The sequence below is a fragment of the Nicotiana sylvestris genome, chromosome 1 (assembly GCF_000393655.2).
Source record: "Nicotiana sylvestris chromosome 1, ASM39365v2, whole genome shotgun sequence".
NCBI lineage: Eukaryota > Viridiplantae > Streptophyta > Magnoliopsida > Solanales > Solanaceae > Nicotiana > Nicotiana sylvestris.
The window spans coordinates 160,652,936-160,680,755 of NC_091057.1; the positions used below are offsets into that span (position 1 = coordinate 160,652,936).

General features: G+C 37.7%; 2 protein-coding genes across 2 annotated transcripts; one reads left to right on the forward strand and one right to left on the reverse strand.

Annotated features, from left to right (window-relative positions):
* The first annotated feature begins 10,230 nt into the window (after positions 1-10,230).
* On the forward strand, positions 10,231-10,881 carry LOC138876679 (uncharacterized mitochondrial protein AtMg00810-like). Its single transcript, XM_070155709.1, has one exon. The coding sequence runs from the start codon at positions 10,231-10,233 to the stop codon at positions 10,879-10,881; it is 651 nt and encodes a 216-aa protein (XP_070011810.1).
* A 977-nt stretch (positions 10,882-11,858) lies between these two features.
* LOC104219237 (K(+) efflux antiporter 2, chloroplastic-like) lies at positions 11,859-27,073 on the reverse strand. Its single transcript, XM_009769881.2, has 21 exons — positions 26,841-27,073; positions 24,899-26,600; positions 24,567-24,738; positions 24,375-24,465; positions 23,974-24,110; positions 23,824-23,883; positions 23,586-23,705; positions 23,139-23,207; positions 22,852-22,917; positions 22,525-22,614; positions 22,152-22,256; positions 21,918-22,046; positions 21,382-21,591; positions 20,777-20,926; positions 15,393-15,446; positions 15,219-15,277; positions 13,654-13,720; positions 13,404-13,580; positions 13,085-13,141; positions 12,445-12,519; positions 11,859-12,336 (listed from the first exon to the last, which is right to left on the reverse strand). The coding sequence occupies exons 2-21, from the start codon at positions 26,518-26,520 to the stop codon at positions 12,214-12,216; spliced, it is 3,633 nt and encodes a 1,210-aa protein (XP_009768183.2). The 5' UTR covers positions 26,521-26,600; positions 26,841-27,073; the 3' UTR covers positions 11,859-12,213.
* Between the last annotated feature and the right edge of the window lie 747 nt (positions 27,074-27,820).

Sequence of the window (27,820 nt, forward strand, 5' to 3'; positions counted from 1 at the left end):
AGCCAAATTATCCTAATTACTTAACCTGTTCTAGTTTAAACTATTATCAGTGATGAGTAGATATCATGCAAATAGCGAAAATAATTAAGCGGAAGATAAATCTGACAACTTATCTTAATACAAAACTGCGGAAGTCTAAATACAACTCTACCCATAATTTGGTGTCACAGCTTCACAGACGGTCTAAGAATACTACATACAAAGTCTGAAAGATAAAATGAACACTGTTTCTGAAATGAGTAAAGGAAACAGAATAAAGGAAAAGGTAGGAGGTGACGCCAGACGTCTGCAGGACTACCTCGTGTCGCATGTGTGGGCTGAAGACAGCACCCTAATTACGGTCCAAGAACTCCAGTATCAGTATCTGCATACAGTACAGAGTGTAGTATTAGCACAACCGACCCCATGTGCTGGTAAGTACCTATCCTAACCTCGGCGAAGTAGTGACGAGGCTAGGACCAGACTACCAAATAAACCTGTGCAATATAGTATACAAAAATAATAGGAAGCAGATAACAATTATGGTAACAATGATCAACCAGTGATATAAATAGCATGCAACAAGAACACCATAAATGTTTCTCAACAAATAATAGATACAAGTGCAATCAATTTATCAAGTCCTTCAAATATAAATCTTTCGCCTATAAATCTTTCAAGTAATAATCTCTAAGATAATATGCTTTTCAATGAACATATTTCCTTTAAATAAATATCTTTCAAATAAGCATCTTTCGAATATAATTCTTTCGAGTAAAGGTCACTTTGTGATGCCTCATTCACTTAACATAAAGTAGAGTACAACTTCCAGCCCAATTAGGAAATCAACAAGAAAAGATGAAGTTATTTTTAGAAATAATTTGATAAAGAAGATACCCTTTTCAATTAAAGTACAATATCGAATGAATCATTATCTTTAATACAAGAAATCAATAAATCAAAACATAGTAGAAATTCCTTTTTAGGTAAAGTACAACCTCAAACGGTTTAAGAAAAATTTAGTTGAGAAATCAATTGAGTTAAAAATGTAACAATTTTTGAAATTTGGAGTATTGACCATAGAAAAAAAGGGTAAAAACAGAATATTAAGAGAATTATAAAGGAATCAAAATCCAACCACTAACAAGAATAAGGAAAATAAAGGCAGATTTCACTTTCTTTTCACATCTTGTTGCAGGTGTGCAACCCGATCCCATTTCCTGTATCTCGTGGCAGGCGTGCCACCCGCTCCCATTTCATGTATCTCGTGGTAGGCGTACCACCCGCTCCCATTTCATTATATCTTGTGGTAGGCGTACCACCCGCTCCCATTTCATTATATCTTGTGGTAGGCATACCACCCGCTCCCATTTCATTATATCTTGTGGTAGCGTGTGGTAGGAGTACCACCCGCTCCCATTTTATTATATCTTGTGGTAGGCGTACCACCCGCTCCCAGTTACAATCCAACAATAATCACAAGGAATCCCAGAAAGGGAAAAAAGAGCAATATAACAACTTCCCAGCAAGGGAACAATGATATTTCAACAACATCCCGGCAAGGGAACAATACTATCAAAACAAACATCCCGGCAAGGAAACAATAATATCAAACAAACATCCCGGCAAGGGAACAATGGTGATAATAACATATGAAGCGCAATAAACCACAACGAAGTCATAACAATTATAATATAAGGCTCACGGACATGCTTGACACCAACGTATAGATACTCGTCACCATGCCTATATGTCGTACTCCACAATTAACATGTAGAAAATAAGACACAACTCCTAATCCCTCAAGCTAAGGTTAGACCAAACGCTTACTTCGCTTTGCAACCAATTCAAAATTTCAACAAGCCTTTACCTCGCGAATTCATGCTCGAAATTCTTAAATCTAGTCATAAACAATTCGATTCAGTTAATAAAAATTATAGGAATTAATTCCATATGAAAGTCTACATTTTCCATTAAAAATCCGAAATTGCACTTAAAATTTGCCCGTGTGGCGCACGTCTCGGAACCCGACAACAAATACAGAATATGAAACCTCATCCAACCACGAGTCCAACCATACCAATTTTACTAAAATCCGACATCAACACGACCCTCAAATCTTCAAATTAAACCAAGAGGATTTTCAAGATTTTCCCAATTAAAATCATCAATTAAATGCCAAAACTAGTAATAGATTCAGGTAATCTAACCAAAATTAAGTTAAGAACACTTACCCTGTTGTTTTCTTTGAAAATCGTCTGAAAATCGCCTCTTCCCGAGCTCCAATTCGCTAAAAATGGAAAATGGGACTCAGAACTTAATGTTCTGTCCAGAAAAAATTTCGGGGACTGTTCATGCGTTCACATTGTTCACTACTGTTCACGGGGGTACTGTACACGGCACTGTTCATGGGGTACTGCACATGGTACTGTTCACGGGGTACTGTACACATACTGTTCACGGGATACTGTTCACGTGGTACTGTTCACGGGGTACTGTACATAATGCTGTAAAAAAAAGACAGTAACTTCCCAAAGAGAATTTCAGCAGCTTTTTCTACTCGTTGACCTTCCGAAATCCACCCGAGGCCCTCGGGACTTCAACAAAATACACCAACAAGTCCTAAAATATGATACGGACTTAGTCGAAACCTCAAATCGCATCAAATAATGCTACAACCGTGAATCACATCCCCATTCAAGCCTAATGAAACTAAGAACGTTAAACTTCTATATTCGATGCAAAAACTTATCAAAGCAAGTCCGATTGATTTTAAATTTTGCACACAAGTCATAAATGACATAACGAAGCTATAAAAAATTTCAGAACTAGATTTCGACCCCGATATCAAAAAGTCAACTCTCCGGTCAAACCTAAGAAATCTTTAGCCTTAGATTTCTAGATTCCGTTAAATGGCGATAATTTGATCTAGGGACCTCTGAATTTTATTTCAGTTATATGACCAAGTCCCAAATCACGATACGGAACTACCGAAATAGTAAAAACTTTTATCTGGGTTCGTTTGCTCAAAATGTTGACCGAAGTCACCTCAGTTAAGTTTTAAAGGTCTAGTTCACAATTTAATCCATTTTTCACATAGAAACCTTCCAGAAAATTATACGGATTGCGCACGCAAGTCAAAAAAATTTTGATACCGCTTTTCAAGGTCTTAAAATATCGAGATGATTATTTAATTTAAAGATGACATTTTGGTCATCACAGTTAGTTTCATCAAAAACTACATGTACACTTTCTTCTACACATAAAGTTCATTTATTGAACACTTTATAAGCTTTACTATGCGAAGAATATCCCAAGTATACTCCCTTATCACTTCTGAGATCAAACTTACCTAAGAAGTCCTTTCCATTATTGCACAAAACACTTGCATCCAAATGCCCTAAGATGGGATATATTTGGTTTTCTCCCTTTAAGTAACTCATAGGGAGTCTTCTCTACAAGAGGTCTTGTCATGCATCTATTAATGATATAACATGCAGTATTTATAGCCTCTGCCCAGAAGCTCTAGGGCAGTTTACTAGAAAGAAGCATAGTCCTAGCCATATCTTTAAGAGTCCTATTCTTTCTTTCAACTACTCCATTTTGTTGAGGAGTCCTAGGGGCAGAAAAATTATGATCTATACCATGCTCATCACAAAATTCAGCAAACTTAGCATTTTCAAATTCAATTCCATGATCAGACCTGATTGATGCAAGTTGATTACCTAGTTGTTTCTGAGTTTTTCTAACAAAGGCAGTAAACATGTCAAATGCTTCATCCTTAGATGTTAGAAACAGTACCCAGGTAAACCTAGAATAATCATCAATAAGTACCATCATATATTTCTTACCACCTCTGCTTAGTGTTCTCATTGGACCACAGAGATCCGTATGAACTAGTTCCATCGTCCTGGTTGTGCTTACCATTTTCTTACTTTTAAAGGACGATCTTACTTGCTTCCCCCTTGCACAAGCCTCACAAACTTTGTCTTCCTTGAACTTGATGTTAGGTAACCTTATCACTAGGTCCTTGGAGACTAATTTGTTGAGTTGATTCAGACTTGCATGACCAAGTCTTTTGTGCCACATGAGGGGATCATTGTCCAACACACTCAAGCAAGTGAGTTCATTTTCTGAAAGAGTGGACAAATCTACAATGTAAATATTGTTAACTCTTTTTCCCTGCAAAACAATCTTGTCAATGGTAAGATTAATCACAAAGCATTTGGTAGAGGTAAATGCTACAAGGTTACCTATGTCATACAGTTGTGATACACTGATTAAGCTATATTTCAAGTCATCTATCAAGTAGACATTCTCAATGGAATGTGAGTCAGTCTTACCTACCTATCTAATCACAATAATTTCACCTTTCTTCCTATTTCCAAATGAGATATTACCTCTTTTTAAGTCCTCAAGTGAAAGGAAATGGTTCTTGCTTCCAGTCATATGTTTTGAGCAGCCACTATCCATGTACCATATTTGGCTACTTCCCTTCACTTGGACCTCTTGTTCATCATCTGATTCTCCTATGGCCATAAGTGTTTGTTCATCTCCAGCTTCATCTTCTGAATCCTTATTTGATGTTTCTCCCCAATAAGCAACCATAGCCTTTGTTGATCCTTTGTTTCTTTTGGGTTGAACCTGTTCCTTCGTTCAGCCCTTTCCTTCTTCCATTCAATTTCTCACTGAGGACAGTTCTTGATCATGTGATCAGTCTTGCCATATTTGTAGCAACCCTTGTTGGTTTGTTTCTCATGAGCCATTGGTTTGTTGAAGGTTGTACCTCTTGAATAACCATTTCCTCTCATTAGGTACTTTTTGAAATCCCTTGTGATCATGGCCATTTCATCATCCTCCAGATCTGCACCTTTAACTATTCTGAGAGCCAGACTCTTTTCCTTCTTGGGTGAATCCATTTTCATGGTTTGCCTTCTCAGTTCATAGGCAGTGAGATTTCTAATCAGTTCATCTAACTTGAGAGTAGCAATGTTCTTTCATTCCTGAATAGCAGTGATTTTGCTTTCAAAAGTCACTGGTAAGACCCTTGTCAAGATTTTCTCAACCTTGTCTTCTTCAAGGATAATTCTCCCAAGAGATTTAAGTTTATTTGTTAGTGTTGTGAACCTTATGTATATCTCCTGGATAGCTTCTCCTTCATTCATAGTGAAATTCTCATATTAAGAATATAGCAGTGTTCCTCTTGATCTTTTTACTTGAGGAGTTCCTTCATGAGCCACTTGTAAAGTGTCCCATATCTCCTTAGTAGTGGTACAGCTTTGAATCCTGCTATACTCGTCTAGACCCAGTCTACACACAAGCCATTTCTTGGCCTTGGCATTCTTTTCCCATTTCTTCAAGTCTTCAGCAGTGCAGTCAGCTCTTATCTTTGGCACGTCCACTCCTTCAGCATTCTTCTTTGTAGTAGACAGGGGACCATCAGTGACTATGTCCTAGAGTTCATAGTCTTCTCCTATGATGTGATCTCTCATCTTGTTCTTCCACCAAGAATAGTACTGACCATTAAAGAGTGGAGGCCTAGCAGTGGATTGCCCTTCCCAGTTTCCAGGTGGTGCGCTCATCTTGATCTTTTCCTAAGGTGTTAACCTTTTCAAGGATAACCAGCTCTGATACCTATTGATGTTTTATACTTCAATACCACATAAGAGGGGGTGATTTGTGTGGTACCCAATTTCTGCTTAACTGTATTATAGAAGGACATGGTTCTTCTATGTGTTTCAACTACTACTATTTGCGAAATAATAAGTAAAGAAAATAAAGAATACAGAAATTTTTACGTGAAAAACACTTGGCTTAAAAGGTAAAAAAACTAAGACCTACTACTCAGTATGATTTTCCCAAACTTCCACTAAAATCACTGAGCCAAAAACTGCATTTACAAAAACTTTTTGTAAACCTAGAATTAACTTTAATCCTGTTTTGGCACACAGTCTCAACTGTTGCGACAACTTCAAGTTAACTCTAACTTGAAAAATTCTAAGTACCTAGTATAATTGCTTCTATAAAAGCTGAAATGTACAATGTAAAATCACCTACTACAGTTGAATTAGAATAAAAGATAGACATTTGGACTGGTTCTTCTATCTTATTCAAGTAGCTTCAGGATTGCACACTCGAATCACACATAAATTGCTTGCAAAATCGTCTTGCTATTTTGCTCTTAATTTAAGTTTAACTTTTGCTTATGTGCATTACCTGTAAAAGAGAACAACACTGATATTTAATGGGTTAGTAATTAGAGATTGACTAGGATTTAGATACTACTCTTCTATCGTAGAAGAGTTCTAGTTGATCTCATACTCTAACATTATCCTATTCCTAAACTGTGTTCTCTTCATGTAAGGAGTCTTTTTCTCCTTATCGAATATGCAACCTTTTCGATCAGATCAGGAGATATTACTCATAATAAGTTAGATTTATCTCCTTCACGTGCATCTCACATGTTTGGGTTGATCATGATTGTGCTTCACAAGATGGACCTAGTCCATGTCTGAGTTCTTTTGTCAGTCTTCAAAACTTCACTTGTACTTGGGCCAAAAATTAGGCTTGTACATATCATTTCTTAAGATTGAGTTTCTGTTAATAAGAAAAAGATATTTTCCCTTCCAGCTTCTACTCTATCTATCTAAAAGATTCTATTCAGTAAGCTTCGATCAGTCATCAATGGCAGACCTAAGGCTCATTTTAACATGGTATCAGAGCTCGGTTCATTGTGATTCGAGCTGATGAGTCTCTAAATTCTTCAAATTCCTCTTCAATTCTTCATTTCTCCTTCTTCTTTGTTGTGTTCTTCTTACTCTTTTTCTAACCCTAATTTCTCCTCTGCTTTTTGTTTTTTTGTCAAAATGGTCGTCGATAGTCCTTAAAGTACAGCTGGAACATCACATGCAAACAATCAATTGCTTGATTGTAATGATCCACTGTATGTTCATCCATCTGATACACCTGGTGTTTCACTTGTTCCGCAACTGTTGATAGGGACAGAAAATTACTCAGAATGGATTCGATCTATGAATATGTCACTATTAGTGAAGAATAAGATCGGCTTCATTAATGGAACCTGTGTGCGAGAGGATTATGAGAAAGATCTATTTCAACTACACTAGTGGGATATGTGCAATGCAATAGTACAATTGTGGATTATGAGCTTTGTTGCGAAGGAATTGAGGCGAGGAATTGTGTTTTCATCAAATGCTAAAAAGGTGTGGGAAGCCTTAAAAATCGTTTGATAAGGTAAATGCTTCTAAGATTTACCACATAGACAAGGAAATCAGTTGTTTAACTCAAGGAATTTCTAGTATGTCAGTTTATTTCTCAAAGTTAAACGACCTATGGGACGAATTTGAATTAATTATCCCTTTCCCCGACTATGACTATGAAAAATCTAAGACTTTTGTTGAATTTCTGCATACACAAAAGCTTTTGAAGTTCTTAATAGGGTTAAACGAAACCTATGCACCACAGACGAGTCAAATTCTGATGATGCACCCTACACCCTTACTCGATTAGGCATATTCGATGCTTATTCAGGAGGAAATTTAGAGAATGAGTAGTGGACTCATGACACATAATGGCATTCTAGGTAGTGCGCCTATGGAGATGGAAAATAGTCACTTAATTACAGCTAATGATGGCATGAGGCCAAGGAAGAATTTTAATCTACAATGTGATTATCGCAAGATGAGGGGACATCTAAGGGACTCCTATTACAAACTCATAGGATACCCTCCAGGCTTCAAATTCAACAATAAAAAGAAGGGAGTGCATGGCAATCCTATTGTAGTTGCACATAATGTGAATGTCAAGGAAGAGATGCAGAATGTTCCTCCAGGAAATGTGGTTTCGCCTAACATGTGTTTCCCAAATACTCCTACATTTACTATTGAACAGTATCAGCAAATTCTAAAAATGCTAAGTAAGGAAAAAGAAACAGAAGTGATGGCTAATATGGTAGGTAAGTCAATACTGATCACGCTAGTTGGATTATTGATACTGGGGCTTCAAGTCATATGGCTTCTTCCTTAAATCAATTATCTAGTCATACACCTACACCTACTTTTAAGTCTGCCTAAGTACATTTGCCTAATGGATATAGTACTAAAATCACTCACATAGACATGTGTACTCTGCCTAACTCAGAAACAATATATAACGTTCTTTATGTACCTCAATTCCAATATAATCTTTTATCTGTTTCCAAATACACACGAGAATTAAACAACTCAATTCACTTTTATCCTGATTTTTGTGTATTTTAGGACCTCTTCAGTGGCAGGGTGAAGGGGATTGGTAAATATCAAGGTGGACTCTACATTCTCAACCATTTAACACATGTTGTTGGTTCCTCTAACTCTACCTATCTGTCTACCTCTGTTCAGAATAAATCAAGGGTTCTGTGGCATCAAAGGCTTGGTCATGCACCCTATTTAGTCTTATAGAAAATACCTACCTAAAGTAAGCTTTTGTTAAAAACAAATTTTTGTGATTGTATTGTTTGTCCATTAGCTAAACAAACAAGATTACTTTTTCCTAGTAGTGCTTCTAATTCAACTTCTGCTTTTAAACTTGTTCATATGGACATTTGAGGTCCTTATCGAGTATGTACCTTTAATGGCTTCAGATATTTTCTTACTCTTGTTGATGACTATACAAGAATGACTTGGATTTACCTTTTGAGATTAAAGAGTGATGTGTATGTTATCTTGAATGCTTTCTTAACCTTGTAAACAATCAGTTCTCCACCACAATAAAAATAGTCAGATCAAACAATGGCTATGAATTCTTCAATATTCTTTGTTCTAACCTCTTCAAATCCAAGGGTATCATACATCAAAGCAGTTGTAACCACACTCCACAGCAAAATGGAGTCGTGGAGAGAAAGCATAGACACTTACTTGAAGTGAGTAGAGCCTTGAGATTCCAGGCTCTTATTCCTCTAAAATTTTGGGGTGACTGCATTTGACTGCAGCATATGTCATAAACAGACTTCCTAGTTGTGTGCTGCATGGAAAATCTCCTTACGAGATGTTTCATGGTTGTCCTCCTGCTCTTGATCATTTAAGGACTTTAGGTTGTCTATGTTATGCCACAAAACCAAATTTTAGTGATAAATTCACTCCAAAATCAATACCATGAGAGTTCATGGGATATGCTCCTACTCAAAAAGGTTACAAAGTATATGACATTGAAGCTGACAAATTCATAGTCAGTCGAGATGTCATCTTCAAAGAGAATGTCTTTCCATTCAAATTTCCTAGAAATTACTTCTTTTGTAGACCTGATATTAGTCCTATTTTCTTAGACTCTTCTTACTTCCCTTCATATTCTCCTGTTACACCTAACTCAATTGTTTCACCTCCTACCTGTATTGAATCCACTCTTAGTCAACCACTTTCTCCTATATTATCTGATCCTCCTTCCTTACCAGAAGGCACACCACCTACTCCTCGTCCAGAAGTAGTTCAATCTATAGTACCTACTTTTTCACCTTCTGTTGCTTTGAATCCAACTACAACTCCTCCTAGGAGATATTGTAGGACCACTAAGCCTTCTATTTGGCTGACAGACTATGTCCATCCTCCATTACCATCAACCATTAATCCTACTACCTCTTACCCTCTTCAACACTTTGTATCTTATTCCCATCTTCCCACTCAGTTTCAGTCTTTCCTTGCTACCCTTTCTACTGATACAGAACCATCCTCTTACTCTTAAGCCATATGGATCAAGGTTATGAAGCTTGAGATTGAAGCTATAGAAGATAACCATACTTGGGAAGTAGTTGACTTACCTAAAGAAAAGGTTCCAATAGGCTGCAAATGGGTCTATAAAATAAAGTACAATGCAGATGGATCTGTAGAAAGGTTCAAAGCTAGACTTGTAGCTAAGGGGTATACTCAACAAGAAGATTTAGACTTTCATGACACCTTCTCCCCTATAGCTAAGCTTACTACTGTTAGAACTGTAGTTGCAACTGTTGCTCTTCAGAATTAGCCAATTTTCCAAATGGATGTTCATAATGCCCTTTTAAATGGGGATCTTGATGAGGAAGTATATATGACTCTACCATAGGGATTTAGTATCCAGGGGAAGACTAAAGTATGCAGGCTACTTAAATCCCTATATGGGTTAAAACAAGCATCCATACAATGGAACTTACAATTGACCCAAGATTTATTGAAAGGTGATTTTAAGCAAAGCAAATATGATTATTCTCTCTTTACCAAAACTATGAATGACAAATTTGTGCTGATACTTGTATATGTAGATGACTTGCTTATTACAAGGAATGATTTGGAAGAAATTCAGAGAGCAGAATCTACACTGCACCAAAATTTTAAGTTGAAAGATCTGGGAGACTTAAGATATTTCTTGGGGATAGAATTTGCTAGATCAACTGAGGGTATTTTTATGTCCCAAAGGAAATATGTTTTAGATATGATTTCAGATGTAGGATTGGCAGGTTCAAGGCCAAAAGAGACACCCATGGAGCAAAACCTCAAACTGACAAGTACTGAGTTTAATGAATGTCTGAAGACTTGTGACAATGATGAAACTTTAGAGGATACGGGGAGATTTCAGAGACTGATTGGCAAGCTATTGTACCTGACAATAACAAGGCCAGACATTGCATATGCATTTCAATGTCTAAGCCAATTTATGCATTCACCTAAGAAGTCACATTATGAAGCAGCACTACATGTGGTTAGATGCATAAAGAATCAGCCGGGACTTGGGTTGCTAATGTCAAGCAAAAGTGAGCAAAAAATAGAAGCATATTGTGACTCGAATTGGGCTTCTTGTCCCATGTCCAGAAAGTCAGTCACTGGGTACTGCATCAAGCTCGGGAGTTCACTCATTTCGTGGAAAGCAAAGAAATAGAATACCATCTCTAGAAGCTCAGCAGAGGCCGAGTATAAGAGCATGGCACACACAGTTGCAGAGTTGGTTTGGTTAAGTGGTATGTTAAAGGAGTTGAAAGTGAGTGTAAGATTGTCTATAGAGCTATTCTGTAACAACAAGGCTGCCCTACAGATTGCTGCAAATCCAATTTACCATGAGATAACAAAGCATATAGAAATAGACTGTCATTTCATAAGAGAGAAGATTCAAGGAGGCTTAATCAAGACCTCATACATTCCCAACCAAGAGCAACCTACAGATATCTTGACTAAGGCTTTGGGAGACTAGCAACATGTTGTGCTACTATCCAAGTTGGGAATGAAAAATATTTTCTCATTCTCAACTTCAGAGGGAGTGTTGAGATGTATAACTTGTAGTGATTGTACATTGTGCTATTTAAGTAGTAGTGTTCTAGAAGATTAGTTAAGTGAGCTATGTGATAGTTGTATTGTTAGTTAGTTGGTCATATTAAAGTTAGTGGAGGTTAGAATTAACTAGTATATAAATAGGCTTGTACAGATCATTTCTTAAGATTGAGCTTCTGTTGATAAGAAAAAGATATTTTCCCTTCCAGCCCCTTCTCTCTCTATCTAGAAGATAACATTTAGTAATCTTCGATCACTCATCAATGGCAGACCTAGGGCTCATTTTAACAAATTAACAATAATCCATGTGTGAATACCACCTGCTATATTGCTCGATAATGTATGCAGGTCTAGGTTGTTTGATGCTTTCCATAGGTATGGGCGTATGGCTATTGACGAATGTGGCGACCAAGAAAACATTCACGGTGGATGTCTACGCAATTGAAATCTTTGATAGATTTGTTCAAAACGTGGGTGATTTTTCCTGGTTTATTTTCCTAAATCAGTAATGGTGATGATCAGGTTGAAGCAATGGGTCAAGTCCTCCCTTTACTTCAATTAACAGTAATACGGTAAATTATTTAACATCAGTTAGGTTAAAGGAGCAATATCAAACATTTAAATTGAGGACTAAAATCAGAATAAAACAATAATACAGGAATCAAAAATGCTATTTGCCCTTAAAAAATTTCAGGGCCCTTAAATTTTGGTAGCCTAAAGTGAAGGCTTTACCAGCCTCCCCTTGAGCTGCCCTTGGGTTATGCCAATAGATTTGCTGTCCTGCATAGCTTGTTGCTTGCTACGTAACATATTTCTTCTGTACAATTTTCAAGAACAAGGGTTAAGTAAAACACTATACACTTATAAGGAGTATCTTCCCTTCTCAATTCCTTTTTTTTTTTTTTGGGGTCCAATCAATGCAAATCCCTGTTTCTTCTAATGGTAATCATATTGCTAGTGTTCCTTCACTGACTTGGTTCTCATCCGAAGAATCTGGAGGCTGAACTTTGCCTTTATTCACCACACGAGAAAATCCATAGCCTAGAGAACTTCCACTAGTTTCACATAGCTGCAAAACAAAATCCAGTGGGCTGCATAAAATATCTAACAAAATCTGAACTATGAAACCTCGTACAACATTCCAAAAGCTAAGACAAGTAGTGCAATTATAATTTACCTCAGTAAGCTCAGAGAGGTGGCGGGACCTAAACTCGTTGATTGTTGCCGCTATCTCTGACATTGGCAGCTTAGCCTAGAAGACACAATGTATACTCATAATTTTATTTGCTTCACGATGGTTATAGATTGCCAAAAGCAAACTACAAAGAGGTCGAGATGCAAAATGCAGTGCGCAGCTAGATTATTGCATCAGAAGATCCAACAATTGGTCCTTCCCGTCAAGAATGTTAAAGTATACAGTAGAACAAATCTCTATCCAATCATAAATTATGATACGCATTTCAGCTTTGAGGTATATCATTTTCTAACAAAAAGTTCGAAAAAATCACTCTGATTTAATATTTTAGGGAGGGGATTGTGGGATTATGCAGTTGTGAAGTGCTTTAAAATCACTGTATCACATAAAGAGGTAATAGGCCGCTGAATTTGAATGAAACCTTGAGAAAGCCATATGCGATAACATTGTGAAGGACTAGTGTAGAATGATACATGATGATAAGCTATTGAATCATCATCCATATCACTCTACAGTATTGGGACGAAACTTCTCAAATCAGAATTTGGTTATACTGATTACTTACCAGCTCATAACTCGCTACATAACAGAATATCTAGGGTTGCTTATCAAATCTACTTACTTGTGCAAGGACAGCAGCGGCCAACTGCAGGCTTGGTTCCAAGGTCTCAGGCACAACCTGTAAAAGTTTTTATCCACCTCAGTCAATGCATTGTTCATCATTTATCCAACTATCAAATGTGCAACTATTTCCTCTTTTATGCATGATATGTTACAACTACAAATTTTACCATAGCACAACATAATACACCGGCAATAAACAAAATTTTCAAGACTCAGAATCCAAATGTTATCAAGAGATATACAGAATGCTAAGTGAAAAAATATGAACAAGTTTCCAACGAAAAGATCAATAGCAGAAATTAGAATAAGAAAGATACCGCTGTTGCTCCAGCCTTTTCTAGATTGAGGCCATGATCCACATCATGAGCACGTACAAATGTTTTCACATTGGGAAAGTACTTGCTCAAGGCCCAAACAGTTCTGTAATTTGCACCGGGAGTATCTAATGTTATTGCGGCAGCACATGCTCTTTCAGCTCCAACTTTATGTAGAACCTAGTAATCGGAACACAGAATGTCAAAATAAAATACCCGAAATGATAATCTTAAGTTCAGGAATTTGCTTTACCTCTCGGCTACCAGCATCACCAAAGTATACAGGAAGGTCAAGTGCACGACCAACTGCAACTCGTTCACTGCATTTATTATAGAAACATCTATTAAGACGAGCCTCAGGATATTCATGGTAACTGATAACAATTGGAAAATTTAAGTGAAAGCAACATTTCCTGCACTCCCCCCCCCCCAACCACAACCAACAAAACAAAGAAACCTTTCTTTAGATGCAGTAATCAAGTTAATACTTGTTGATGCTCTTATAATCAACTGCTGAAAATCTAAGTACTCGAGAGCAATATGATGATAGTCAAGATCCAATTACAATCAAAGCTCCAGCATATAATGAAACTCTAGTACCCTTTTATGTTTTTGAGAAATTCAGGTAATCATGTCTACACATAAGATACTGCATACAGCCGCACAATCCATCTAAGTAGTTAAGAGTACTATAGAGAGCAACATTACAAGCTTTGGTTGGGAACCAACTTTGATTCTAATTCATATCTGATTTGCTATGTTGCTCGGACTCGGGTGTGGGTATCCGATCTGGGTGCGGATCCAAAGATGGATCCTTCATAATCTAAATTTTAAGATTCAGGGATACGGGATCCAGATACAGATACGGGTGCGGGGATTCGGCAAAAAATAATTCAAAATTCTAAAGATAGATTTATAGAAATATCCTAAATTATCTGGTGTGGGGATCCAGATACAGATACACATTTCACGGATACGGGTGGACTATTGAAGTTATGTCATTTCCCATGTCTTAAAATATGTACTAACTTTTATCTTGAGAAATCAAAGTCCCATTTTTTTCCTCAAACTTGTCCATGGATTGTGGTCAAAGTATCCGATGTCGGGTTGACCACATCCGGTATGAATCTCACACCCTTACCCTTACTAGTGTCATGTAGACACGGGTGCGGCGCTGAAATGAGGAGTCCGTGCAACATAGCTGATTTGTGAAATATCTAAAAGTCCAATTAAGGACTTCTCTGTTCTGGACCAGTTTCCTCAGTTCTCTGGCTTGGCACTGGCACTGGCACTCTTACAGGAAAACCATCATCTGATTCTCTTTCACTGTCATCCCTTCGATGCATGCATGAATATGAACATTTTATATAGAGAGAGAAAAACAAAAACTTTTACTTTAATATCCTAAAGGTTGATAATGACTGATGACTCACAATTAACAAACTACATAATATCTTATAAAGAAAAACCATTTTCTTACATTTGGTCAGCTATAAAGATCTGGTGGCTTTTAAGAGTAGTTGATAGTGGAGGTGCTGCTTTGTAAGTTGTGACATGGTGGTGAGAAAACGTAAGCACGGGATAGGAATATAGAGATCTGAGGTAGAAAGTCACTTACACCTCAAAAGATGTAAGTTGTTCTTCCTCCTGCATTTTTTCTTTTCTTTTACGAAAAATATAAAATTTTAGAACCACCATATCAGGAAATGACATCATGGAAGAAAAAATTCTATGTCAGATTAACAAACAGCAGATGAAATCTTCACTGAACCTACAGGAGCTGAAATCAGTTGAATGTGGGTAAAAAGAGAATCATACCTTCGCACATCAAGTGCAACAAACGGAATCAGTCGCTCGGAGAGAAGTTGGGCAATGATCTGTTAAGATGAAAACTAATTCAACAGGCAGTAGATGGAAACAGCTTCAACCAAAGTTTGAAAATCATTCTGTCAAATGATCAATTTAACCAATTCATGAAGCAGGGGGCAAAACCTGGCCAACACGACCAAATCCACAAATAATGATATGATCCTGCAAATCATCTGTCTGCGAAGGAAAAAAGGAACTATCAGTCTACACCTTTTATTAAGCAATAAATTTAAGTCAGTGAAATCTTCATTACATTTACGAAGGTAATAATCCAGAAAGATATCATTAAATGATGTAGTCCTTCAAGTAATGAGCTTTGGTAACTGAATATTTGTTACTTCTCAGACAAATGATCTTCGTAATAAATGCTAGCATTACCAATAGCAATTAAATTTAAAGCAAAGAAGCAATGAGTTAAAGAACAAATTAAGTATTGAACAGTTAAAATTAGAAGAAGAGAAAAATTATGTTAAATAAGCATGGAAAGAAAACAAAGTGAGGCATAAGGTTCAGCAGAAACCTAACCAAATGATGAAATGAAGCTAGAATTCAATAGACAGTATTTTCAAGGGGAAAAAAAGCTTTGCATAGAGAAACTGCAGGGGTCCAAAAGACTTATAGCCTGTTTGGCCAAGCCGGAGAAATCAGCTTATTTTGAGAAGTGCTTTTGAAAAAAGTACTTTTGGAGAGAATCAGTTTGTGTTTGGCTAATCAGTCTGAAAAGCACTTTTGAGAAATAATTTGTGTTTGGCCAAGCTTTTTAGAAAGTGCTTTTAAGTGTCAAATTACGAATAAGGACATGAATAGATTTACTTAATAATTAATATTATAAGTAAATAAATAATATCAAAATTTTGTTATTACATGCAATAATTAAAAAAAATCATTTTATTTAAGTAAAATATGAAAATAAAATTAAAAAGTACTTAATTCTTTTAATATAAGTTAAATATATTAAAATTCCTTCAACAAATATAAAAGCATTCACCACTAAAGTCACTATATATTAGAAAGTTTCCTAAAAATAAGAAGAAATATTTATAAATTAATATCCTAAGTATTAGGTTTAGGGGTTATTTTGGTATATACTATATTTTGTTAAGGGTATTTTAGGTAAGAAGAAAAGTCAAAACTGCTTCTGCTTCTGTTTTTGGAAAGAAGCTACTTTTTTCTACTTCTCTGAAACTGCTTGTTTCTTCCCAAAAACACTTTTTTCCCAAATAAGCTTGGCCAAACACCTCAAATTAGGGAAAAAAGTGCTTTTGGGAAAAAAAGCACTTTTTTGTCTTGAGAAGCTTGGCCAAACAGGCTATCAGTACCATAAAACTGAGACATGGGACTTAAATAGCAACAACAAAGTAGAGCACAAAACTTAAGAGATGAACCAGGATCAAAGAAAAGCACTGAAAGAAGAAAGCAGACGGGGATGAAGAATTGTAACGACCCGACCGGTCGTTTTGAGCTTTTGCACTTCGCTCGCCAGTTCTCGGGCATGACTAGCCCCGTGTGATGTATTATGACTTATGTAAATCGTCGGTTTTGGTTTTCAGGGTAATCGGAATGAATTTGGAAGAACAGTTCTCAGTTTGATAAGGGTGTCTAACGGGTCGGGTTTAACCGTAACCGGACCGGCCCAGACCGGTTAAAACCGGAACCGGCCCGGACCGATACAAGGGGGCGGATGGGGCTGGGTTAATGGGGTAAGGGGTTGGTCCGTTTACGTTGGGGCTACCGGTTAACCGGCCCGGTCAAACCCGGTCAACGGTTTTTACTGTAGAACCGGTTAACCGGCCCGGCCCAGACTGGCATAACGGCAACTTTCAAATTATTATTTTTTTAAAAATTTTCTACTTTCTGACCGTTGGCCCAACGGCTATTTTGCACATTTAGCCCTTTTTTGGGCCAATTTTTTTTAAAATTTAACACTTTTTGTAATTACTAATTTAGCCCTTTGAAAAACTATAAATACACTCCCCTCTTCTTCATTTTTTCACTCATCTCTCATTTCTCAAACTCAAATTCTCAATTCAAGTTAAATCATGCCCCGTACTTCTAGAGTGCGCTCATATGTTTGGGAACACTTTGAGGTGGTAGAAGAAAATGAAGAAGTTCAGAAAGTAAAGTGCAAGAACTGTGGTCGAGTCTTAAATCTTCGTCCAAAGTGTGGCACAGGCAGTTTAAGGAGGCATATGAAGAAAGTTGTCTTCAGCGTCCTCCAAAAATTCGTATTTAAGTTGATTTGAGACAATTTGTGTTATTTTAAAAATTAGACGTATTTATGCTTGATGTTTTAGTTTGTTAGATTAATTTGAAGTATTATTATGTATGAAAATTTAGTTTTACTCTTTTTTCGTTAATTTACTTGTTAAATACAAACTTCAATTTTGTAATTTTGAAATAAATGTAGTACTTGCAATTTATAAGCGCAATTTTTTCTCATCTTCATTGTATTCTTTATATTTTTACTTTATATTAATATAACTTATAATAGTTATACAAAATAAAAATAAAAAAAAATTACACTAACCCGACCCAGCCCCTTGTACCCGTAACCAGTACGGTTCATTTTTTACCCGGATGAACCCGAACACGTTAAACCCGATATGCCCTAACCCGTAAGTTGGAGTAGTGTCATTTGTAACGTGTGTGCAAAATTTCAGGCCATTCGGACGAGGTTTGATAGATTTTTTGATCGAGAGCAGAATTTGAAAGTTTTTGGAATTCTTAGGCTTGAATCCGATGTAAATTTGGTGTTTTGATGTTGTTTTGAGCGTTCCGAAGGTTGGAACAAGTTTGAATGATGTTATGGGATATGTTGGCATGTTTGGTTGAGGTCCCGAAGGCCTCGGGTGAGTTTCGGATGGTTAAACGCACCAGTTGCATGTTTGAGAAATTGCAGATTTGGCTTCAGTTCTGTTGCAGATTTTTGTTCTCTGCGATCGCGTAGAAGGGTTCACGATCGCGTGTAGGTCTGTTGAGGGCAGCTGGAAAATTTGTCTTATGCGATCGCCAATTTGGGTCTGCGATCGCGAAGGTCTGTGGAGTTGGCTATCGCGACCGCGTGGCTAAGGTCGCGATCGCGAAGAAGGATTTGGGGCAGTCGTGAGGTGAAGGGATTTCTCTACGCGATCGCGATGTTTGATGAGTTTGTTGTCCGCGATCACGTGTGTGTTTCTGCGATCGCGTAAGGTTTATTGGGGTCAGTCATCATTCGTGCTTCGCGATCGTGAGGCAATTTCCGCGATCGCGAAGAAGGAAATAACTGGGCAGAATGTTTGAGTTCAAAATCGAGGGTTTAAGTCCAATATCACAAAAACAATTAGAGAGCTCGGGAGAAGATGAAATTTGAGGAGATTTTCAGTGGAGCAACTGGGGTAAGTATTCTTCACTCATATTTGGTTTAATTCCATGATTTAGTCTTGATTCTTATCATTTAATTTGAGAAATTAGAGTGGAAATTGGGAAAAAATGGAAGAATAGTTTGAGAATTCTTTTCGGGATTTGAATGGGCATTTGATGTCAGATTTTGATGATTTTGGTATGTATAGACTTGTGAGAGGATAAGGAATTTATTGATGTAATTTTTATCGGATTTCGAGACGTGGGCCCGAGGGTCAGGGTCGGCCAATTTCGGGATTTTAGATGTAAATTGGTTATTTTTGAGTGGGCGTTGTTCCCTTAGCATATTTTGATGGTATAAATCTGTATTTGGTTAGATTTGGAGCATTTGGAGACCGAGTCGAGAGGCAAGGGCATCGCGGGCTAGAGTTTGGACTGGATTGAGGTAAGTAATGCTTGTAAATGTTTGTCCCGAGGGTATGAAACCCCGGATTTCACATCGTTGTGCTACTTTGAGGTGACGCACACGCTAGATGACGAGCGTGGGGTCGTGCACCATTGGGGATTGTGACTTACTCCGTCCCGTATTACTATTAAACCACGTATTTGATTGAAAACTGTTTGATATCATTGTGTTTTGGAAAGTATTATCATGTTTTGGGTTGAATGCCATATTTGGGCCTCGTGCCAACTGTTTTGGACCCTTAGGGGATTTTTACTATTATTCCTCACTGTTTTGACTTTATATTTGTACTCAGTCATGCTATATTCTATTGCTTTCATAACTCAGCCATATTTACTCCAGTTTTGATATTTTAAATGATATTTTGGACTGAGCATCATGTTTTACTGCCGCCCGAGTAGCATGAGAGATTTCTAACTGAGTGAGGCCGAGGGCCTGTGTTGTGAGGCAATTATGGGATCGAGCTGCGTGCCGTAGCAGTGTGGTACTGATTTATGATTATGAGGCCGAGGGCCTGATTTCTTATGCCACGAGGTGGCTTGATATGAGGCCGAGAGCCTGTTTGATTATGCTACGAGATGGTTTGTTATTGGGATTGGGCCGTAAGGGGCCCCTCCCGGAGTCTGTACACCCCTAGTGAGCGCGGGTACCCAGTGTGTGATATGATGTAGCCCGAGGGGCGGTTCTTGATTCATGTTATGCCCGAGGAGCTGATTACGAGTGATTGTGAGGTAGCCCGAGGGGCTGGTTCTATTGATATTATGCCCGAGGGGCGGTTTATGGTACATGTTTTGCCCGAAGGGCTATCTACGTTTTCTATCATTTTTACTCACTGTTTTATCACTCGTTTGAAACTATTGAAAATTGTTTTCAAAGGTTTTTACTGAAATTGAGCTTGATTTACGAAGTAAATGATTTCTGTACTGTGTTGGAAATGTCCTGCATTTGTTGTAGCATGTTGACGTGGTTACGTGTTTTCTTACTGTTCAGCTTTCATTTACTTTTATTACTTACTGAGTTGGCGTACTCACATTACTCCCTGCACCTTGTGTGCAGATTCAGGTATTTCTGAACCCGGTAGCGGGTGTTGATTGCTCAGTGGCAGAGTCATTGGAGTTAGCAAGGAAGTTGTCCGACGTTCGCAGCCCTGCTCTTCTCCCTCTTGTCTTCCTTAGATTGTTTTAGTATATTTCAGACTCTTCATTGTATTCAGACCTTAGTAGATGCTAGTGACTTGTGACACCCCGATGTCGGGCTTGTGTATTTATTCCGCGCTGTTCAATTAGACTTACATTATGAGATATTTGGATTAATTAAAAGCTTAAAAATGATTTATATTGATTAATGGTTAATTTGGGAGTTGTGTCGGCTGACCTAGTTTCACGATAGGCGCCATCACGACCGGGTCGATTTTAGGGTCGTGACAAGAATGAAGATGAAGAAATTTGAGGAAGGGAGGAGGAGAAAAGGGAAGCTTTTCTATCACCAACATTCCAGTTTTCCTAGTCTCCACAACTGCTTTTTTTTTAACAACAGTATTAACTATTAAGACCCCTTAACCTTAATCCTTTAATTCCAATACCCTGTTACTATTGACAACCTGAAACCAAACTGTCAGAAAACAAGATTTTACAAACATGTAAATGGTTTATTCTCGCTTAAAACCAAAGTAAGAGAGATTGTGCCACCAAGTAGGAGACTATACCTCACTTTCCACAGGCAATAAACTTCGCACATCGTGCAGCTCAAAACGAGATGCTATTAATTGGCCTCCAGCAGCTAGATATGGCGTGAGGGCCATTGAAATTCCAACCACAAGAAATAGCAAAGATGACAAATGAGGAGACATTATACCCTGGAAAAAGAAAAGCAAAATCATGGAGAAAATTTAATTAAATAAGATAATAAACTTATTCTAATAAGATATATTTTTATCATGGGGCAAAGATCCTCAGAGAGCTTAGCACTGTACTGTTCAGATATGTTGCAGCTCTTAATCTATTTAAGGGTAGCTATGAGAAAGAACAAGTCTCTAAGAGGATTTGTAAATAGAAGTAAGACGGCGGCCATAGATAGAAACTGGAAGGATTTGATGGTAGTTTGTCTCCACTTCCCCAATAACAGGATCTCACTAGCTCAACATTTGATTTCAGCACACAGGTCAATTGTAGAAAAGGTCCACAATTCCTTGATAAAGAAAGATGCTGTTTGAACAGCATAGCAATAGAACGGAGAAAAAGAAATGGAATAAAAGAATTTTATCAACGGCTCAGAATTGCTTGTAATAGGTTAAAGCTATCAGAGATAAACCTGGTTAACAGCTTCACCAAAAGCTACAAAGGCAAACTCTCCACCAGGAGCAAGTAGGAGACCAACTCTTATTGCCGATACAATTGAAATACCAAACAGTTTACCAACTAACGCAACCAAGATGGTCTTGCCACCAATTAGAAGTCCCAATGAGCCCATAATAACTGGAAAGTTTGAAAGAAGAAGCTTGGGATCAATGGACATTCCAACCTGCAACCAGATGATAATTGTTCAGTTTTGAAGTCACAAAGCAGCAATAGTTATAATAATTTATTCATAAACGATTCTCCCTTCAGCCTGGATAGAAGTTGATTAAAATAGAAAAATGTTACTGAGTAGTACATTCATTCAAAGAGAACAACTCAGGAGAGACAGTTAAGGTCTACAGGTTGGTGAAAACACTAGAGATTGCAGAGCTAGAATCTTTAAATGTAAATAGCACCTTACCAAGACCTATTCTACCTTAACTCCAAATGACAAATTGTAGGATTAGAAAATAGCATTCGCATTGTACAATAAACAAGATTGTCACCTACCGTCATGAAAAAGAGACCCAATAGGAGTCCACGATATGGAGCAATATCTGATTCAACTTGCAATGAAAATTCAGTTTCTGCCAGAAGCAAACCAGCTAAAAATGCACCCAAAGCCATTGAGAGGCCAGCCTGCATTATTTACATCAGATAACACATCATAGTGTTAACAAGATAACAGTTCTAAGAAAAATTGGGCAGTATACATGAACACATAAACAATGTGATCATAAGTACCCTGGCTGTCAGAAGACTAGTCCCAAGGATAACAAGAAGCGTATTTGCCGAAAATATTTCTGCATTTTGGTTTTCTGCAATTTGCTTATAAATAGGCCGCAGCAGCTGAAATTGGAGCAGAAAACGAAAATATTATTGTCCTCACATTTAACAGCAATGTATCTTACAGGACTTGCAAAATGAAAAACCGAATTAAACCCTATTTATATTTCGCAATAGATAAATATCAAAACCTACTTTAATAATGTATAGACAACAGCAAATGAAAGTCTAAAGTTGAAAATATCGTAAGAGATGTAGTTAGAACTTAAACTATATACTAATCATAAACATTATAATACTGGAAGAGATTCTACATGAACAAACAGCTTACCAGACGTCCTCCAGCAATAATGGCAGTGATGGCTACAATTGCCTTTACAGCAGCCAAACCAAGGGCCTCAGCTATGGCTCCGAAACCAACCTAAGAAGAAATAAGTTCTGTTATAATAGTGGCAGTTTGAGAAAACAGCTATAGTGTAACTCACAGCTATCAAAAGCAAAGAATGTTGTTTCCACATGTGATTTTAGGGGATTAGCTATTGGCTCTCAGTTTGGTGAATATTACAGGTCCAGTTCACATAGCTGGAATCGTAATTATAATAAACACGAAAATTTTAAATAATTTTTCCAGAAGACAAGACTGTAAAAGAGTCTATACCCCTCCTTTTGATGAATTTGGTGAAATTAGTGGTATCAGTATGAGTAGAACAACCACCGCCAGATCCTGAAGGATAAAGGGAAGAATTTGGTTAATCGTATCAGAAAGAAAAATCTATAAGTACCGCAGCACTGGCTGTTATCATTTCACGTGCATGAGAGCAGCCTATATGTGATGGCAAGTAAATATATGTGATTCGCGTGTATGCATAGATACACATAATATTCCAAGTTTCACCCATCTCAGGAGAGAGAGGCGACAGTTTTGTACTGTCTCTATGCCGATACCTGAAAGAGTAATACAGAAAATGTCGCTCGTCCATGCCGTGATGTGCTCTCACCTCGCTCTTGCAATACCTGCAGATATGCAACATAATCAATTAATTACTAAGGTTTCATTTTTCGACGAGGGAGGATCACAGGCACATAGACAAAGCCAATTATAGATAAACTACAATTCCTTGGATTGTAGTAAATATGTTGACTCAACAAGGAAATGATAAGAAAAACTCCAATGCTGATTTGATATCTCGGCATCAACCCTTATCGAGCATTATAGCTTCTGGACTTTTGGGGAACATAGCATAATAATATTGCCTGCTTAAGCATTAACTTTAGAGTGTTGAAACGGTCACCAAATCAACGTACTTAATGAGTACAACAAACTACTCAAGCGCTAAATCGCCCATCATTCATCAAGCAAGGAAGACCTGCTAAATATATAGAAGGATTTACCTGGAGGACAACCGCAGTGGAAGATAAGGCAAGACCATTCCCAATCACTATTGCAGCAGGTCCAGCCTGCCCGGCAACAAAATGAGCAACTAACCCGACCACAACAGCTGTCACTAAGACCTGCGTTCATTTGAATATATTAAAAATGAGTGTGGAATCCTAAAACGTTGAGACCATACTCTATAAACATTATGGAGGGGTGTTAACAACTCCCAAGTGCTCAATTTTTTACAATTACCTGAGCAGTACCCAACCCAAAAACGTATTTCTTCATTGAACTTAGTCTCTCGACGGAAAGCTGTCAAAGAGAATACAAACAGAGGTTATTAAGGCAGTATTTGTAACACATTCAGAAAGAAATAAACTAGTCAATTTTCCTAGACTGTACCTCTAGGCCAATGTTAAATAGCAGGAAGACAACTCCAAATTCAGCTATAGCCTTGGTCCCATGTACATGACGTATGATAGAAAGACCATAGGGTCCAATCAAGATTCCAGCAGCCAAATACCCAAGGACAGGACTTCCTATACATTATAGCAGACAGAAGATGAACCATTAACAGGAAACAAGAGTACGTCTGTCGCAGAGGAGCAAAGGGCACATATCTGTGACATACATCAAGGTCACCGAAAACTAAGTGTCTAATAATCAAATATAATGTTTCAATTTTTAGAACATGTTCAAGGAAAGACCTACGAAGAAACCTTTACATCAAGAACAAGTTTGGTGAACAATTTAACATAATAAGCCTCCTCATGCGTTAAAAGAAGGTAGCAAAATTCAATTACCTCCTGGAATTTTCTGGAAGATAGGCACAAAGATAACACTTGCGAGCAATAGCCATAACATGTCAAAAAGAGAAGCTTCCTCCTCATTTATCTGAAATGAGCAACAACACCATTAGCAAGTAGAAGTAAAGCCCCCTCCTATACCAAATGGTGATTGCAGGCATTAAACTAAAGGGAGTTAAAGAAGCATGCCTCTTGATGAGGAAGCATCTCCATTAGTGTCTTAAGTTTCTTGGGCAGTTTTCTTATTTGTCGAACCAGAGGTCTTGCATTTGTTGAAACCTCATCAATGCTGGTGGTAATGATGTCTGGCTGCTGAAACGACTGAGAAATTCGCTCTGATCGATTGACGTAAAAGGCAATTCTGTGACAGACGTCAAAAGCATATCAAGTACCATAAACAAGGTATACCAATCTAATGGTACAAAGATTGTATCCTAACGAGGCACTTATACATGCAGCTAGAAAGAAATAGCTTCATCTTTCAAAAGCAAAAAATATGAACAGTTTTATAGTATTTGTACCCTGCTCCCATCAGTAATGAGCCAACCACCAGCTTGGGCAATTGCTTCCTTGCAGACTCCATGAGATTGTGGAAAACTGAAGCAGGTGTGAACTCTTCACCATCTGTGGGAAATGAGAAGAAAGATGCAGGCAAGAAACGGGATGATTTCTTCAATAATGCTTTGGGAGCGTTAAGTGAACTGTCCCTAGCTGATTCCTTGTTGACCTCCTGCCTCAGATTTTGAACACTTTTTGGTTTTTCTGTATCAGAATCAGAATCTTTTGAGGAGTCTAGAACTAACTTTCTATCTTCTTCGTCACTCTCATCAGAGATACGTGACTCCTCAGTTGACAAAGGCCCACTTGCCGCCCAAGCATCCTCCAGTTGTACCTCCCTATCTATTTCAATAACACTATCGACTGAATTTCTAGGGTGTACCTCATCCTCACTAAGGGTCCCATCGACCAACACTTGCCCTTGAGTAGATGATCCATTCTGTAAAACTGAAGTTTCTGGGGAGTCAACAATTGATATAGCTAGGTTCTTCTCGGCTTTCTGCAAAGCGATCTCCGCGTCACTGACCCTTTGAGTAGCCTCCAGCTCATAAGCAACAGCTTGTTCGGCTAAAAGCATTATGTTTGTAACATCTTCCTCAGCTTTTAAAGCATTGTTTTGTGCTTGCTCAGCTAGCTCATTCAACCTGTCAACCTCCTTTTGCAGCTCTTCTTTTTTATTCTGCAGACGCCTCAACTCAGCCTCACAACTTCCAAAACGGTCCAGACACTCCTTTATATCTTCCTGAGCAGCTAAGAGTGCTGCCTCTTCCTCCATCAATGAAGTTGAATCTTCCCCTTTGCTATCTTCAGACGTTTCCGAAGACATACTTCTTTGTTTTGCAGCTTGTACTGAATCAAGAGCAACCTGAAGCCTTGCCTCAGCAAAAGAAAGGGCCATTGTTGCTTTTTGAACTGCTTCTTTAGCGACCATCTCTTCACTTACAATCTCTTGAACACTATCAAGTTGTTTGTTTACATCATCCCAGGCATTAGCCGCTTCATCTTTTAACGCTATAGCAGCTTCTGATATCTTCTGCGCTTTTTCCTCAAACATTGTGCTGTTCAGCTGTGCAACTTCCAAATCCTTGAGTGCCTTCTGCAACAACTCCCTTAGTTCTTCCAGATTATCTCCTTCTGTTTCTTCTTCTTTATCTTCCTCCAACTCAATTGCGCAACTAATTTCCGCGATTCCATTAGTATTAGCACTCAGAGCTCCATCTTCAGTACTCTCACTGGCCTCCACATTTCTACCATTACCATCGATAAACGCAACTGAATCATTTCCCTGACACCAAGGCAATTTCACTCCCCTAGAAGCCTTACGGCGCATCAAATTCCCACTCGAATCAGACTTCCACAAAGCACAACTAAATCGTATCCTTGAATATGCTAAACTATTATCACTACAGGCCACACTCCGTTTCAACCTTTTCCCCAGCCTATTCTTACATAAAACCCTAGCATTTCCAAGCAATTTATGATTCAATCCTACATCACAGCTGCTTTTCCTATCTAATATCCTGTAGTTCAAAGCTTCACCACAATGCGAAGCATTCGGCTGCCATAAACAGTAAGCAAAGCCCATCCTCCTCTCCTCTAACACACTAAACGTCAAAAATACACCAAAACAATGCCGCCAATTCTCATTACCTCAAAATCAAACACCTAAAAAAACAAATAACGCAAGTTTTCAACTTCAATCAACAAACAAGTGAAAATTAATTCATAGGAGCCACAAACAATCAGTTAAAATCACCACAACAAATATTTGCGAGCTGAAAAAACTGAAAGTGACTTCGCAATTAATCAACATTCCGTTTCGATACATATACTGAAGTTAAAGTTGACAGTAGTGAAAATGAAAGTAAGAAAGAAGAGAAGAGTTTGAGAGAACTTTGAATTTACCGATAGAAGTGACAGTTTCGAGTTCTGAGAGAAGAATATCTATGGCGGAAAATTAGGTCAGAAAATGATTGGATTGACTTTGCTTATTGGCTCTTCCTATCAGTTTTGATTTTTTATAGCTTTGTCCGAAGAACAACCTTTCGTTTGCGACTCTGCGCTTACCTGAAAAGTTGAAATAATGAGAAGAAATCTTTTCTTTTCTTTTTTCTTTTTCAGGTTTTGTTTTCTCCCTCCATTTGGGGAACATGACAAAATTGGATTAGAGGGTTTATTGGTGGATATTCCATTTTCTACATTTACGCAATTACCCTTCTTCTTATTGTTTTGATGGAAACTTCACATACAGATATATAGTCATGTGATAAGCAGCGGCTAACGTACCTACCTGAAGTTCTTTTTTTGGAATTAAGCTCCTTGTCCGTTGGTCCAACGGTCCATCAAAAAATTGCTCACGTTTGAAACTCTTACCTGATATGGCACAAGTTATTCATAATTTGAAAATTATTTTTCACCGGTTAGCCTATCTTATTTAGTTAATTTTTTCTTTTCTTCGTTCTTATTCTTCCTCTTTTACGACTTTGCACCCCAAAATTTCTCTACCATTATATATATTCTCCAATTCTCCTTCCAGATTCAAAGTTGATAATCACTATTAAGATGAGGAGAAAAAATACCACTTAAGAGAATTATTATTTTTGGAGTCACTATTAAAGGTCATTCGAAGCTTCAATTTCAGAAATTGGATTTTTCGATTTTGTTAGTTGTTTGGATTGGGAGTTGGCTCAATTGATTGGGATCGTCAAGGGGAGTTTAAAACTCAAATTTGAAGTGATTTGGAGCAGATTTAAGGTAGATTTGAGTTGAATCTCAGAAAATGCCCAAAGAAGAATAAGAACCAGTGAAGCTCCATTAATAGGATTCATTTGTATAATAGTGTATAATATTGTATAATAGTGTATAAACACCTCTTATACATTATT

Coding starts and splice junctions, on each gene's coding strand:
- LOC138876679 (XM_070155709.1), top strand. CDS start 10,231: ATGAATGACAAATTTGTGCTGATACTTGTATATGTAGATGACTTGCTT.
- LOC104219237 (XM_009769881.2), bottom strand. CDS start 26,520: ATGGGCTTTGCTTACTGTTTATGGCAGCCGAATGCTTCGCATTGTGGT. Junction 24,466..24,566: donor AGATGCTTCCTCATCAAGAG/GCATGCTTCTTT, acceptor TGCTCATTTCAG/ATAAATGAGGAGGAAGCTTC. Junction 22,918..23,138: donor TTTCTGTATTACTCTTTCAG/GTATCGGCATAG, acceptor TTTATCCTTCAG/GATCTGGCGGTGGTTGTTCT.